The 17,662-nt window shown below is 34.2% G+C and overlaps 1 protein-coding gene across 2 annotated transcripts in view; it reads left to right on the forward strand.

Annotated features, from left to right (window-relative positions):
- The window catches only part of Kif18a (kinesin family member 18A), a 60,425-nt gene that overhangs the window by 22,759 nt on the left and 20,004 nt on the right, over window positions 1-17,662 (forward strand). For both annotated transcript variants that reach the window (XM_090347961.1, XM_090347962.1), the window contains 4 exons: window positions 2,298-2,460; window positions 8,875-9,039; window positions 11,669-11,790; window positions 14,190-14,416. In XM_090347961.1, the coding sequence (XP_090204087.1) occupies window positions 2,298-2,460; window positions 8,875-9,039; window positions 11,669-11,790; window positions 14,190-14,416 (677 nt within the window). The remainder of the gene's footprint in view (window positions 1-2,297; window positions 2,461-8,874; window positions 9,040-11,668; window positions 11,791-14,189; window positions 14,417-17,662) is intronic.

Consider the following 17,662-nt stretch of genomic DNA (forward strand, 5'->3'; position numbering starts at 1 on the left):
TCTTCAGCTCAAGGCTACCGCCAAGCCCCACATCCTGTTTTCTAGAGGTTAATTGAAGATAAGAGTCTCAGGTCCCTTTGTGCCTGGGCTGGCTTTGAACCTTGATCCTCAGATCTCAGCCTCCTGAGTAGCTAGGATTACAGACATGAGCCACCGCGCCTGCCTGGGCTTAGACACTTTTTCTAGCACTCTGCCACTTGAGCCACTTAGCTTTCTCTGAGTATGTGGTACCGAGGAATAGAACACAGGGCTTCATGCTTTGAGCCACAACCCAACTCCCAACATGGGCCTTTTTAATGTCCTGGTTTTCAATGTCACATCATGAAACGTAAATAGCATTTTTATGCTGTTTAAACAAATAGTGGGAAAAATATGCAGTAGATGCTTAGTTACTTGAAGAAGTAATGTTCCGTAGGAACTTTTACAAAGAAAAAATAAAATTCTTTGTAAACTATACACATTAAACTTCACTAGTAACTGCCAAGAAAATTATGTAATATGAAATTTATTGTGCATCATCTAAAAATATTGGTGCAAAATTTTACTTGTTTCCACTTGATGCAAATTGAATTTGAATTTTGTAGATGACTAGAAAATAGTAATTTGTCAATCCTTTCCAGAGTTGTTGTTTGTTTGTTTTTTAACCTAAAGACATGCTGTAGAAACATTTGATACTAATTCCTTTCTTTCCATTTTAATCAGTAAACAGCGTCATGTGAAATGTCTGATCGACAAAATTGGCAAATACTTTGTCCTTGATTAATAAGTTACAGAAAAACTAAGATATTTTCTTTGAGCAAAGCCTAAAGATAACTTGACAGTTCATTTACTGGCATAAGCATTGGTGTAATACAATACAGTATCACAATGTCCGTACATATTTCCTATGAAATATTCATCAGTTTGACAAAACAGCAGTAAAGTCAATGTATTGTGGCTTATATCCATTCCCTGTAGAGTTTCATTAAGAACTACTGACGTAAATTGGCAGTATTTTTACCACAGATCCTTGCAAATACATCTAAATTTCTGACCAAAGAACATTTATTTTTAAATGTGCAAATTTGATTTTATTTTAAAGGCTTTACACTTAATTTTTCTTAGATATTTTTGTCTATATGTAACTGTTTAGACTGATACTGTTTCTCATTTCTGATTTCTGGCTTGGAAACACTGTTTACATAAAACTAAAACATGGTTCTAGTGTGTGTTTCTGTTAATCCTAGAAAGGTTCAAGATTATGGATTCCGTCAGGAATTTTCATAGGAGTTAATCAACATAAAGTGTTAAAACATGTGATTATCTGAATTAAATTTCCCTACTTTGATTTTGTATTAAACTTAAAAAAATTATAGTGACTTTTCTACATTTATTGCATACTTTGGGTCCTGAAAGTATTTGATTTTTAACCATGCTGTGGGGATTACCTAGCCTTTATGGTGTGTTTCACGATAATAAATTCTGAAGCTGAAAAGGACCTCCAGGATATTGAAACAAAAGTCATATAATGAATGATTGTTGTCCTTCATGTACTATGTTGTCTCTCATCTCCTTTGCTGTCCCTTGGCTATGTCATATTGTTATAGTATCTCACTTTGTTATCTGATATATTGAATTTATTTGTATTTGGGTATTTGAAATTTGATAGGGAAGGGGGGAAAACCAAGATGGGTGGGGGGTGTGGGGGGGAGGGAAATGGGTACCAATACATGTGAAAGGGTATCAATGTATGTGAATTAATGCACCTTCTATCTAGCAAATATCATGTAACCCTTTTACTAATTACAATAAAATAAAAGAAAAGAAAAAAAAGAAAAAAATAAATTCTGAAGCTGAACTCTGTCCCTCTCATAATCCCTAAGGAGCCATGGAGGCAGTCTGGGACTGTGCCTCCTAATGCTATTTCTTCACAGTAAGCTGCCACCAAAATAACATAATTTTTGGTTACTGGTGGGTCCTTGAGAATAGCCGCAACACAATTCTAGCTTATCATCCTTTTCTATAAATACCTATTATTTTTTTGGTAAGTAGTCTTACCTATAGATAGAAGCATGAACAAAATGTATTCTATTACTAATAATAGAAATCTTTTGATAGACATATATATCAATAACAGGTTTTCCTTTTTCAGAGGTTGAGAAAAAACCTATAGTAGAAAAAAATATAGTATTCCTTTCTAACATTTATCTACTTTCAGTTTATTACTGAATAGAATTCTAAGTGGCATCTATTTGGTTATTTAAGAAAATTTGTATCACTTCAAAATTAATGAAATTTTGTATTGTTTTGTTTTTCAGATTTCAAGAAATTCTAAACTGCTTGTTCCAGAATCGAGAGGAAATTCGACAAGAATATCTAAAGTTGGAAATGTTGCTCAAAGAAAATGAACTTAAGGCATTTTATCACCAGCAGTGTCATAAACAGATAGAAATGATATGTTCTGAAGACAAACTAGAAAAGGTATCTAAATTACTTCATAGTGAAATTGTGTAGAATGTAAATCCACAAAAAGTTTGGATTTCAAAAATTTCAAAGACAAAGATAGTAATTCTGAACCAACATTTGGAAATGTTAAAGAACTATGCCAATCGTTATCTTAAATGCTAAAGTATGTAGAAAGAAATTTAGTTTCTATTTTAGCAACAAGAAAATGAGAAACAGCAAAATCTCAGTTGTATCTCTTGTTTTACTGAGTGTGTATGAACCCCTTGCAGAAAGTACAGTCTCAAGTAGAGTTTGTTGCTAGAAATATGACAGTGGAGACAGCCCATCTAGACCCAGGTGGTGATTTACAGAATAAACCAATGGGAGATAATGTTTTTCAGAAAAGAATATTTTTAATTTTTGATTAGCATACAGCAAAAGAGGGGAGCATATGCCAGCCAGTCTCACCCTGTACATTCTTTTTTTTTTTTTTTTTGTTTTGCCAGTCCTGGGCTTGAGCTCAGGGCCTGAGCACTGTCCTTGGACTTTCTCAAGGCTAGAGCTCTACCACTTGAGCCTCAGCACCATTTCCGGCTTTTTTCTATGTATGTGGTACCAAGGAATTGAACCCGGGTCTTCATGCATGCTAGGCAAGCACTTTAACCACTAGGCCAAACTCCCGGCCCTCACCCTGTACATTCTCACTACCCACTTTCTCAAAACATTTTGTACAGGTTTCATTGTTTTATTTTAATACACTCTGTCTACTTTGACCATATTTTATCTTTTTTTATCCTTCTTGTTAGCCCAACTCCCCTGACTGATTTGAGGTCTGAACTTTAACAACTTATTTATTTTATTTTGGAAACTCCTAAAGTTGAAAATAAACAAAATGATATTAAAACAGTAGTTCCTCTGCAGAATCAATGCAAAATCACCCAAGAAAGAAACCCTCAACTCTACCCATTAAGTCAATAATTACAAAACACATAGTGGAACAATTTCATCACACTCAAGAATCAGCAGAGACTGGGTACTAGTGGCTCATCCTGTAATCCTAACTATTAGGGAGGCTGGACCTAGAGAATTGAAGTTTAGTGCTAGCCTAAACAGAAAGGCTCCATTTCAAAAACTAACCAGCAAAATACTGTACTGAAAGTGTGAATCAAGTGATAGAGTGCTAGACATGAGCAAGAAAGCCCTGAGTTATGAGCCCTGACACAGCACCAAAAGAAAAAGAAAAACTTCACAGACTGCAAATAGGACAGATTCTCCAAAACGTCATCTAATAGACATTCCAGAAGACAATGCAGTTGTATAGATTTTCTAGTAAAAAAGATGTAACTTCAAAAGGAATGGACTTCCAGTAATACAAAATATATACATACCTAGACCCATAAGACCACAATTATTTCCACAGTTTTAATGTTCATTGATGGTAAGGTATATGCATGTATACGTACGTGTGATTTTATCTGTTTCCTTTTATGTCTTTCGTATTTTCTTTCTTTTTCTTGTTCTTTTTTTGTGTGCTGAAATTGAATCCAGGTGTCATGTACACTATGCAAGTAATGTGTATTCTACAATAGCATCATAATTTTAAAAGTAGGTTAATATCAATGAACATTAACCATGTGCCAGACATCATTTTAAAGTTCTTTCAATAGATTAATTTTTAGTATTTATGACAACTCTGTATGTCAGAAAATAATATTACAACCAATTCTGATGAGCAGAGCACTGAGAACTCTTAAGTCTTCTAGTTTCCTATCTAATTAGTATTGCTAAACAAATATAAAACCCTAGTTGACTTGCTTCAGTCTTCCTTAATTACTGCTGTTCTGTAGGTACCATAAGTATTGTAACTATTAGATTGCCATTGTGATGACTTTAAAAAAGCTTTCTAAGCTGGGTGCCTGTGGCTCACGCCTGTAATTCTAGCTTCTCAGGAGGCTGAGATCTGAGAATCATGTTTGAAAGCCAGCCCGGACAGGAAAGTCCAAGAGACTCTTTTCTCCAATTAACCACCAGAGAACAGGAAGTGGTGCTGTGGCTCAAGTGATAGAGCACTAGCCTTGAGCTAAAGAGCTCAGGGACAGCACCCAGGCCAAAGTTCAAGCCCCATGACCAACAAAAAGAAAGAAAAAAAAAAACTTTCTGATGGAAGGAACAGATTTATTTTGATCCTTGAATAAAGATATCAATTGGAAAACAACAAAAATAGTATATTCTAAATAAAATATGAATTTGACCAATACAAAGTATACTCAGGAAGACTATTATAAAATGCCTAAATACACTCAATACTTCTGCATTAAAAAATAGTTTCTTTATTCATAGCTTATTTCTCTAGTAAATTGCCCTAATCTTTCTGAACTACAGATTAGCATGCACAAACCACTATAAATGGGTTTGGTTTGGCACATGATAAATAAAAGACATTATATATAAATGGATTGAAGTTGGCACATGATAAATAGAAGACATTTTGTTAAAATTATTGACAAGTAATTGGGAAGATACAGTTTCACACATTGTGGAAGCATTGTTTGCCAGGAATTTAGAATCTACTTTTTTAAAAACACTATCCTGTTAGGTAGTCTGAATGTTAGACTTTTATTGCAAATATTAATTACTAGCTTAGGTCAATTTTTACTTTGATTTACTTTCTCAAATGAATTTTGAATTGTGTTTTATCTTCATTCTGTATATTAACTTTCTATGACCCAGTTTGCTTTTATAATTGATACTTTTTTTCAGGCATTCTTGATACTCTACCCCTTGAGTGATAACCCTCAATCTTTAATTATTTTTCAGATGGATTTCTCTTACTTTTGCCCAGTACTGGCATTAGACCACAGTTCTACCTGATACCACAAGCATGTATTGCTACATCCAGCTTATTTGCGGGGATGAGATCTCGCTAACATTTTTGCTTAGGTTAGCCTTGAATTGTGTTCATCCTTATTTCTATTTCCCAAGTAGCTAGTATTAGAAGCATGAGCTGGATGTATGAAACTAGGTAAATAATGGAAATGAAAATCTTGAGACAAGCATATTGGCCCATACCAATAGTCTAGCACTTGGTAGACAGGAAGCTTATAAGTTCAGGCCAGTCTATGGTACATGGTGACCAAAAAGAGAAGTTGTTAGTTATAATTAAACCATTGAGTAATATACCAGGCTTTCGTTATTATTATGATTTTTTTCCTATATATTTGGTACCAAAGAATCGAACCTGGGTCTTTGTGCATACTAGGCAAGCACTCTACCACTAGGCTAACTCCCAACCCTTATAACATTTTTATTGTAGACAGAAATGTCTTAATAAGCTGCTTTCTAAGGCAAAGAATTTTATTTTGGATGCCTTCCAAAAGAGATTTATTATCAGAACTACTGAAAGAATCTCATGACATAACATTGATTCAGCTATAAATAGGCTTGGAATATGGATACTGAAATCTGTGTTGAAATAAAACTCATGGGTAGTTTTATAGCCACATAAAGGTAATCTATAAATTTTTATAATGAAAATATGAGTTCATCTTAATACTAGTTATTTTGTACAAAGTAATAACACCTAAAATTTCAAAATTATGTTCTTTTTCAAGACTTTTGTGGTGGTGTTCTGGACATTTTATTACTGAAATGCATAAAGCTCTTTTCAAACTTAATGGCAAAAATTCATTTTAATACCAGTACATAATTTGTATATTTAAAACTTTTTTTCCAGTTACTTACTTTCCATCTTGGAACAGTGGTTCGTTGGAAGTAAGTAAATATTCCTATAGAGAATTGTCATGGATGATACATTTGTTGAGCATTAGAAGTAAAAAGTCAGGTGAGCGTGATGGCTCACCCTTGGAATCCTAGCTACTTAGGAGGCTGAGATCTGAGGATCACTATTCAAAGCCAGCCTGGGCACTACAAAGCCGGGAGACTCATCATCGGTTAATCACTAGAAAATGGGAAGTGGGGCTGTGGCTCAAGGGTAGGATAGTAACCTTGAGCTGAAGAGCTCAGGGACTGAGCCCAGGCCCAGAGTTCTCAAGCCCCATGACCCTCCCCCCCCCAAAAGTAAAAAGTCTACGAACTTACTTTTGAACTTTTAGCTAGGATCTTTTTGACATTAAATACTGCTACATTCAGATCCACAGATCATTTTTGCCCTGTTTTCTAGGGGTGTCTTTACGTTTGTAAATGATATAACAATAGTGGTTGATTTAGGTGCCTGTCTTACAGAACCAATACTACATTCATTTTCCTGTGAGATAATGGAATTCCCACTAAGACTGACTTGCCTGAATTTTTACAACTTCTGAATAGCAGAAGAAATTCTATAGTCCACTTTCTGTAACAGCAGTATCTTTTGTTTAATTTGGTTTGGTCAGGGTAATGTATAAAGAGGTTACGGTTACCTCCATAAGGTACTGAGTACATTATTATTTTTATTTATTTATTTTTTTTGCCTGTCCTGGGCTCGAGCTCAGGGCCTGAGCACTGTCCTTGGACTTTCTCAAGGCTAGAGCTCTACCACTTGAGCCTCAACACTGCTTCTGACTTTTTTCTATGTGGGTGGTACCGAGGAATCGAACCCAGGTTTTTATGCATGCTAGGCAAGCACTCTACCACTAGGCCAAACTCCCGGCCCACTTCATTTACATTTTTTTTGGCAACTCAGGGCTTGAGCACTGTCCTTGGACTTTTCTCGAGTGCTAGAAGCTCTACCCTTGAGCCACAGCACCACTTCCAGCTTTTTTCTGTGTATGTGGTGCTGAGGAATCAAACCCTAGTCTTCCTACATACTAGGCAAGCACTCTACTACTAGGCCAAACTCCAGGTCCTACACTTACTTCTTAAGCATTGTTTTTCTCCTGCTTCCCCTCCTTCCACCCCTCCTTATTCTACCAATATTTCTATTAGAAAGTAAAAATGAAATTTATAAAAAAAAACTCAAACTAATTGTAAAAAGTTGATTTCACAATAATTCATGTTAACATCTTTATGAAAATAGTTAATTGTGGCTAAAAACAAAATAATGGGTAGTAAAAAATAATGTTGGTTTTCTGGTTTGTAAAACTATACTGTAATTTATGAATAAGACTACATTGTTATGAAAATTGTATTGATTGTGTAAAATATAAGAAAGAGTCTTAAGGATCTTTAAATAATGATTGCATACATCTTTTTTAGCCTCTTCGACATTGTAGCATTCTGTAACGTTTTGCTCTAGAAATTTGGGCATAAGGCTCTGTTTACTATCTTTCATCTTTGTATAAACAGTTTGTTTTGTTTTAATAGCAATGAATTATTGGGATGTAATTAATCAGAGAAATAATGTCAAGAATCTTATTGAGAATGGCAATGAATATCAACTAGTTTTTCTTGATCATTAAACACTAGCATAAAGTGGAAGTCTTTTTTTACTTAACCTTTATGTTTCTCTTGAAGGAAAGGTTAAATAAAATGTATGAATACCTAGAATTTGGCTTTGAGTTAATGACAGCTACATTTACCATATCCAAAATCCTATGTAAGGCTCATTGCAGATGAAGACAGTCATATTTGTTTTTGCTTTATGCCTGCCAGTTTTAATTATGCAACATTTATAAAACTTAATGAGCTAGAGGAATTTATTAGCCAAAAAGGGTAAAGTCCTTAAATCTAGTTCCTCCTCATTATATTATTCTTTCACTTTCTGCTTCCAAATTTAGTTGTATTTGTTCAAGTCTTGAAGATGTATTGTTTCAGGTGTACTGATGATATCTGATAATTATTGAGTTAGGTATCTTTTAGAAAAATTCCCACAGAGGTCATGCTGTATGATTGATTTCAATGTGATTTTTGCAAATGTAAAACACCAAATATAGCCATGTAGCTATTAATGGAAGCCATCCATAGGTAAAATCAGATATTGAAAAGCAGTCTGATTATCAACTCATTTCTGTCATTTGTATGAGACAATTTAAGGCCTTACAGGCAAAATCAGAACAATGTAGCTATTTATTCACATCCTTCAGAGTTGTGAAAAGGTAACAGGAGCATATAAATCTACTTTGATTTTGATTAAGGAAGTCATGGAATTTATCTGACCTTATATAAACTTTACAGATTCAATGTACTGAAAGAGGATGTATTTTATTAGCACATGTACACACACACACACACACACACACACACACACACTCCAAAAAATAAAAAGTTATAGATTTTGAATTTGGTCACTGTATTTCTTACAGCAATAAACTCTCAACAAGTGCTGTTAATACAAATGACTCACAATTCAATTTCCTGTTTTCCTATAAGTACTATACTGTTTTAAAGAGGAAATAATTTTATGTATAAAAGTATAGCTTAAGTTAATATGCTTTGCTAACATTTCAGAAAAACAGGATTTTGCTAATATTATGTATATCAAATACGCAATTAAATGTGTATATCATGTTTTAGGCCACTTGCAAACGAGACCATAGACTTGCAATGTTGAAAACGCGTCGTAGCTACCTGGAGAAAAAGAGAGATGAAGAACTGAAGCAATTTGATGAAAATACTAATTGGCTCCAGCAAGTAGAAAATGAAATGGTACTCTTAGGTCAAAATGGTCATATTCCAAAGGTACAGATGTATTTATATGTTCAGATTTAATTTGTGAAAATTGAGCTCTATCTTTCCTATTTAGTATCTTTCATAAGAAAACTATTAACCAATTTCTGAACTTTAATTGGCTCATTTTATACTGTTTATGACTCAATATACCTTCTGCTTGCTAATTAGCTACTAGATTTGTCTTCTCTGTACTTTCAGAAGAGAAAAGTTACTTTTAAATTTTGTTATTCTTAAACAAATTCTCCCTTTATTAGGTGTTTCTTAAATTTCAAACTAGGATTGATCATGGAGGTAATTTAAGTTAGTTTTAAATATTGATATTTTTGAAAAAATAGTTTTGAATATTACTAATATTATAGCTAAGTAAAGTGATGTGAGGTACAGAGAGATGTATATTTGTGTGTGTTTTTGTTTGTGTCAGAAGATGTTCCATGTTAGAACATCAGAATACATTTATTTATAAAGTATAGTGATGGTAGTTCTCATTAATGGCTTTGTAAGAGTTTTATAAGTAATATGATTTCAATGGCTTAGCCAGTTTAGGCTATATTTTACTCCTTTAACAAACATTGTCTTGGAAGTATGCAGTTCTGATATATTAGCACTATGTGACACAGATCTTAAATCTTAGTCATGGAAACTGACATGCATATAGACCATATAATGTGAATGGCAATTTCTTTCATGTTAAGCCTTTCCCTAAAAATTAAGACTCATATCACAGTATTCTAGGTATATCATCCTGCTTCCATGAAAATTTTTTTCCCTAAAGTACTTATTTATATCTCTTGAAGTCATATGTTATATAATATAAGTTATATAATAAAACTGTATCTTTAATATATCTCAGGTAAACAGAATGACATTGTTTTTCTGTTGTAGTTCCCACTACTGGCATAGGAAGTATTTTTCAATATAATTTTATGGTTATTAAGATGTTATACAGAGGGGTTACCATTTCCTTAGTTAAAGAATACATTTCTTTTTGAACAGAATCACCCCTTCCTTAACTCTCCTGCTCTCCTCTAGTCCCTGCCTACAAGTTCCATCGTTCATTTTCCATATAGTCTCTACTGAGTACCATGCCTACATTTTTTTTCATCCTTCTAGGAAGTTGTTTTTTGGTTTGTTTGCCAGTCCTGGGCTTGAGCTCAATGCATGAGCACTTTCCTTGGACTTTCTCAAGGCTAGAGCTCTACCACTTGAGCCTCAGCACCACTTCCGGCTTTTTTTTATGTGTGTGGTACCAAGGAATCGAACCCGGGTCTTTGTGCATGCTAGGCAAGCACTCTACCACTAGTCCAAACTCCAGGCCCCAGGAAGTAATTTTTAATGGACGTAAAAAGTAAATCAGTGGTCAACTCTAGAGTGTGTACAATTATCAAAAAGTTAATTCGATAATTGGAATTTTTCATTAAAGGAACTTTCCAGGCCTAGCTTTCCTGGTTATGAGATTACTGGCTCAGCTAAACGAAATGTCCTCTCCAAAGCTTTTTCCAAATTATGCTACCTAAAATTTTCCCCAGATGCTGAAAATGCCCGTGGACTATCCATCATACTTCACTGTAACCACTGGGCTAATATTTTCTTTTTTTTTTCTTTTTTTTTTCTTTTTTATTTCTTTTTTTGTGTGTGGGGGGGTCATGGAGCTTAAATAGCCTGGGCACTGTCTCTGAGCTCTTCAGCGCAAGGCTTTTGTTCTACCCTTGAGCCAAGCCTCACTTCCCATTTTCTGTGGGTTAATTGGAAATAAGAGTCTCAGGTTCTTTTGTTCCTTGGGCTGGCTTTGAACCTTGATCCTCAGATCTCAGCCTCTTGAGTAGCTAGGAGGATTGCAGGCATGAGCCACCGTGCCAGGCTGGGCTAATATTTTCTCTTTAGGGTTTAGCAGGTTTCAGGAAACATTAGTAACTTTAGGTAACAGGTCAGACATTAACAGGCACCTGACTCCAAACACATAAGACTTAAGAAAATGAGACTTTGTTAACATTTGTATAAAACATAAAGGCAAGGCTAGTGCCAGAGGCTTAGCCCTGGAAACCTAGATACTCAGGAGACTTGAGATTTGGGAATCATGGTTTGAAGTCAACCCAGGCAGGAAAGTCCTAGAGAGTCTACAGTTAACCAAAAGCCAGAATTGGAGTTTCGGCTCAAATAGTAGAGCACTAGGTTTAAGCACAAAAAGCTTAGGACAGCACCCAGGTCTGGCATACAAGAAAAAAAAACAGTAGAAACCATTCGTATCTATACAGTATCTTACCTTGTTATCTGGTACATTTGTATATACGTTTATTTGTTTTTTTGAAATAGGATAGGGAAGGGGGGGAAACGAGATTAGGAGGAAGGTGGAAGGAGGGAAATGGGGACAAGACCATGAGAAGGGGTATCAATGTTTGTGAAGTAATGCATCTTCTATCTGGCAATATAACTATTAATTATAATAAAAAAGTGTTTAAAAAGAAAGAAAAGAATGGCTCAATGCTAAAAATGCCTGTCTATCAAACATAAGGCCTTGAGTTCAAACTCTTAATACTGCCAAAATGAAAATAAATTTAATTTTCTTAAAATTAGATATACTAATATATAATTTTAATAGTCTTCAAAGAATCTAAAATATATTTTACATTCTTTCCTCTAGGAACTCAATAGAGAACTTCATTGTCACCATTTACAACTCCATAACAAAGATCTGAAAGCACAAGTTAGACATATGAAGGATCTAGTTTGTCTTCAGGAACAGCAACATAGTCAGACGGAGGCGTAAGTGTACATTTTAGGATCAAGTCTTTAAGCCTTGCTGCCTTTAGTAATACATACAATCCCACGGAAAATATATAAACTTTATATGCCTTAGTTTTCTTAAGCATAAAAGTAGATTAGAATATAAATATAATGCAATGCCTTTGTTCCAAAAGTTGATTATATATAAATACAATATAGTGCCTGTGTCATGAGTCTCTAAGACTACTTCTAGGTTCAGAGACTTACTAACAATCAAAAGACCCATATAATTGGTGAGTTATTTTAGCCAGAAAATACAAAGTAAATTCAGCTAATGGGAAAGGTACTGGACAGAGTTAAATAAGTACAAGCTTTTGAAGAATCTTGTTTCAAAAGAGTGTGCTTAATTCCACCAAAATTCTAGCAACATCTGAACTCTTCAGAGACGCGGTGGCATAGGTTTCTTTTGGGGTCTCATGGGTACCCTCTATGTACCATATTCAAATAATCTAGATTTCAAAACTAAAGTTTCCATGCAGCATAAAGCATGTTGTTTGTGAAAACAGTGTAAACACAGTAAGCCAGTCTTACCTTCCTAGTTCTAAAAATTATATGAATACTTTATGAAACAATAAAGAAAATCAGTCTTTGGGGGGGGGGAATCGTTGTGATGGGGCTTGAACTCTGGACCTGGGCTCTGTCCCTGAGCTCTTCAGCTCAAGGCTACTGTCCTACCCTTGATCCACTTCTCATTTTCTAGTGACTAAATAGAGATAAAGAGTCTCACAGCTTTGTAGTACTTGGGTTGCCTTTGAGCCACAGTCTTCAGATCAGACTCCTGAGTAGCTAGGATTACAGAAATGAGCCACTGTGCCTGGCTGACTTTTTACTTTTAATGTTCAACAAATGTATCAATGTAATCAATCATTTCTTAACTGGAGAATTGTATAGGTGCTCACTGATGTAGCCTCCCATCATTTCATAGATCTTGAGTTTTGTTTACTTTGTGTCTTGTTGACACAAATAACAACATTTTCATTGTAGATGCAATCTAGGGTTAACTGCATACTCCATGAAAAGATAGGAGATGAATAAAACAAAAGTCACAAATCTAGAAACAGGCTGAGAATCTGTGAAATAGTGGGTATGTGTACCCAGGTTATGTTAGAGATCTCTTGATATGGATTTGGCATAGTTGTTGGCATGGAAGAAATTCAAATCGGAGATTTGGAACTTAAATGTTTTATTAATAATGGAATATGAAACTGGTCACTCTGGGGAGCCACAGTTTAAACTTCTTGCCACCCCAAGAAAAACAAGGTCACAGATTATTGGTACTACTTTCTAGATATTTAAGGTTACAGTTTTGTAATTATAGCAAAATTGATGCCTGATTTGCTTTTCTTTTCCCATTGCCATACGTATTTAAATCGGTTCTACTCTCCTGAATAAGTTAACTTGAAGTATCATCTACTGACTCTATTAATATACTTGAACTCTGAATCATTTGAATGTCCTTCTTGTTGTTAGGCATCTTCTTAATATAAAATTTGGAAACTATTGGTTGAATATATATTTATAACTAGTTACTATTTCTTTTTTTTTTGCCAGTCCTGGGCTTGAGCTCAGGGCCTGAGCACTGTCCTTGGACTTTCTCAAGGCTAGAGCTCTACCACTTGAGCCTCAGCACCACTTCTGGCTTTTTATCTATGTATGTGGTACCGAGGAATCGAACCCGGGTCTTCATGCATGCTAGGCAAGCACTTTAACCACTAGGCCAAACTCCCGGCCCCTAGTTACTATTTCTTCACTGAATGATTACACAGAGGTCTAATATAAAATAAAATACATCCCTTGAGGATCTGTTTATTGGCGAGAGATTTTGAGAAAGAGACAAGATTCTAGTACCTACCTCAAATATTACTAAAATATTCTTTGCCTAAAACTTCTCTTCTTCAAACCATATTCAGTCTCATTACAAAACCATTACTCTTGCTTATGTAACTTCAAGTAAAATTGTTTTGTTGTTTATTTTACATATTTTAATATTATATACATAAATGAATCTTATTTAACATGCTGTATTTTTTACTTCAATTTTATGTTAATGAGAACATGTATGATTTGTAAAGCACATTTTTAAAAGCTTTTACAGATATGTAAGTCATTTAGTCCACAGAACATTATATGTTGCTGCTCAGGTGTCACCCTACTTTATATAGAAGCTTCAGTTTGTTGTTTCTCCAAAGAAACTATGTAAAGGCTAAGAACAGAACCTGGTTCTTACAGTTCTCACTCAAGCTATTTGATTGCAATAGCATATCTTAAAGGAAATCATATACAGGAAATAATTTAATGATATAATAGTTTGAACATTGTACAAATGAACTATATATTTAAAACTTAATGTTTATCTCTCTTGTCATCTTTCTTCATAGAGTATTGAATGCTTTACTTCCAGTCCTAAGAAAACAGTATTGCACATTGAAAGAAGCTGGCCTTTCAAATAATTCTTTTGAATCTGACTTCAAAGAAATTGAACATTTGGTAGCAAGGAAAAAAGTGGTGGTTTGGGCTGACCAAAGTACTGAACATCCAAACCAAAATGATATACCAGGGATTTCAGTCCTTATGGCCTTTCCACAACTTGGAACAGCTACTTCTTGTAAGTACTGGTTTTGTTTTAACCAAATAGTAACATTATTCTAGAGAGATTCTGTATAAACTAATCCATTGAGCACTTACTTTTTTAAGATACTCAAGTACTTAGTGGTTACTAACAATAAGATTAACTTCAAAGTCATTTCAACTCACATGTATCTTCCTAAGACCTAAGAGCAAGTATACTTGGATGTTTTAAATGAATCTTTTGAATACCATTTTCTAAAGTAAAAATTCTACTTCTGCCCTAATAATTGTAACCTTTATTAAAGTGGTCTAAATCTTATAATCAATAATACTCTGTTCAGTCATAAATAACCATCCTTTGGTGAGATCAAGTGACCCATACAATTACTGTTTTCATTGGCATATCATTTTCTATCTGTTATTTACTCGTGAAATTGTGGGAGAATGTGTTAATTGCAAAGTTAATATATAATCTGGACTAAACAAATGCAGACATTGTATAACAAAAGGTAAATGCCCTCTTTGATTCTCTTCAAAGCATATTATCTTACAATTATCTTTGAGATAATGGATGTTAACAATTTTAAATTGTCAGCTTTTCATTACGTTTCACTTGAATGGTGGGATATTATAAATATTGGTCTGCAGTTTTTTTCACTTGTTTAGTTTAGGATATTTATAAGAAGAATTTATTTCATTCTTTCTAAAGTACAAGAACTCAGAGAATAGATATATTATAATTTACTTAGTGTTCTCTTTATGAATAGTCTTATCACAATATATACTTGTTTGCATTAGTCAGAGTTCATATTGTTCTGACCAAATACTTGAGAAAACACACTTAAAGTAAATAATTCATTCTGATTCACAGTTTAAGTTGGTTTTGGTTTGGCTGCTTGCCCTCATGCACTTGAACACAGAACATCCTGGCTACAAGAACACTTGATGGAGTAGCATCTCAGTTTCATGGTGGCCAGGGAGAAGAAGATAACGGGACCAACTAGGTTTAGCCTTCAATGGCATGGCCCCATGACTTGCCTCTTCCAACCAGCTCTAACTTCTAAGGTTCCAGGTCCTCCCAGAGTAGCCCTACATGCACACACACACACACACATGCACACTCATACACACAGATTTTTTTTATTTTTCACAGGGAGATAGGTTGGTCTGAATTAACTACATCTTTTTCTTTTCTCTAACATAATAGAGAAATTTAATATATTCTCTTTAAAAAAAATAAACTCACTCTCTATATCTTTTGAGCCTAGAATTAATTCCTTCTATATAATGGATTCAAGATGTTCAAGAGGAAATAGGGTTTTAGCACTGACTGACCAACTGCTAGTTGATGCTCATTATTCCCTATTTTAAAACACATATTTCAAGTGTAGTACCACTAAATATACTTGTCAACAATGAAACAAACATTTATTTGGTTTTCTCTTTCATAGTATTTGCAAAGGAAAGGCTACTGAAGTCATGTTATACTTTGTATGCATTTTCTTTCGAAAACATCAGAGAATGTGTTTTGTTTTCTTGAGTTTTTATTTTACATTATTTTGTTGAAATGATTTTAGAAGTTAACTATTTGCTTAATATGTCTTGTTAATTTAATTATATGTGTTTTATAAGCAGAATCAAAGAACAGTATCAGGAAGGATTTCATGACTCCACTTACTGTTTTTAGTCATGCAAAGCATAACGAGAATAATTTGTGCTTGGATTTCTAAAGACATGATACAGTACCTAGATAGTACCTATTTCAGAAGCAATGTAAATATTAATATAGACCATTCCAAGGTAAAATTGAAACTATCTAAGTTGTCTATATTAAGTGGTTTTGCTACTGATTTTTTTTCAAGTTCCTTAAGAACTTTTGTATCAAGTGCAATGTTTTTCTCTAACTTGCACACAAGCCATGCTGTGATTTAAAAAGACTTGATTAGATTAACCACCACTATCAATCTAGCCTGTACTCCATTATTATGGTTGTTTGATAAATTATTACTACAATAATATCTCAGTTAACAAGCCTATATATTTTGCTGCAAGTTGAATTTTCTTACTCAGGATGTATTTCACTATGCAGCATATCCCTTATATGATTATCTCAGTGCCCATCAGCAGGATAGAGAGTTCCTTTCTCTCTTTATATCCACTGATTGTTATTTTATTTATTTATTTACTTACTTACTTGCTTACTTATTTATATTTTTGGGGGGGGTGGGCCATGGGGCTTGAACTTAGCCTTGGTGCTGTCCCTGAGCTCTTCAGTTCAAGGCTAGCACCCTACCCCTTGGCCTGGGCATTGTCCCTGAGCTCTTCAGCACAAAGCTACCACCCTACCCTTCCTGTTTTCTAAAGGTTAATTGGAGATAAGAGTCTCAGGTCCTTTTGTGCCTGGGCTGGCTTTGAACCTTGATCCTCAAATCTCAGGCTCCTGAGTAGCTAGGATTACAGACATGAGCCACTGTACCTGACTATCCACTGCCATTTAATATTAGAATAATTTCAGTTTTGACATTTTGTTAATGAATTACTTATATGAATAGAGTTCAGTAAGAAACTCCATTATAAGCCCACGTACCAATTACCTAACTTTAAAAACTGCTGTTTCATGTCTAGTCTTGAGAACTCCATCTTCTTCTACTCTGGAATCTTCACCAGATTATTTCAAAGTAAATTTCACACCTATATTTCTTAACATTTAGAGACATCATATGTCTTTAAAAGAAAGTGTAATGCCCTCTTTACTACTAAGGTTGTCAATTATCCAATCAGTGTTCATATTTCTCCATTATCACACAAGTGATTTGCTGCTACCATTTGTTCATATTGAAAACCAAACAGTTGCTTTACAGTTGGCTATGATACCCGTCCTTGCTAATTCTTGACTTTTTTTGCCAGTTTAATAATTATTACTATGCTTTTCATGTTTATTTACTAAAAGGTTTCTGACTTTTATATTTGTATAAGTTGGTTTTTCTAATATAGTTTTTTTGGAAAATAATTTACAAAATCATAAGTATAAGAATATTTATTCACTCAACAATATTGAACTTCTACCATTTGCCAGCTATTTACTTGAGGCTAACAAAACTTAACTCTCAAACCTTCCTGGAGCTTCTTTTTTTAGTAAAAATAAGAAAAGAAAAAGTAAATTGAACACATTTTTTAAAATTTAAGTATAAATTAAACAGAATCTTAGAATATGGCATACCTTATGTGCAAAGACATAAAGTAGTTTAGGACTAAGGGATAGGAGTAGCATTGGTGATTTGAA

Source organism: Megascapheus bottae, chromosome 16 (assembly GCF_031878675.1).
Source record: "Megascapheus bottae isolate mThoBot1 chromosome 16, mThoBot2.hap1, whole genome shotgun sequence".
NCBI lineage: Eukaryota > Metazoa > Chordata > Mammalia > Rodentia > Geomyidae > Megascapheus > Megascapheus bottae.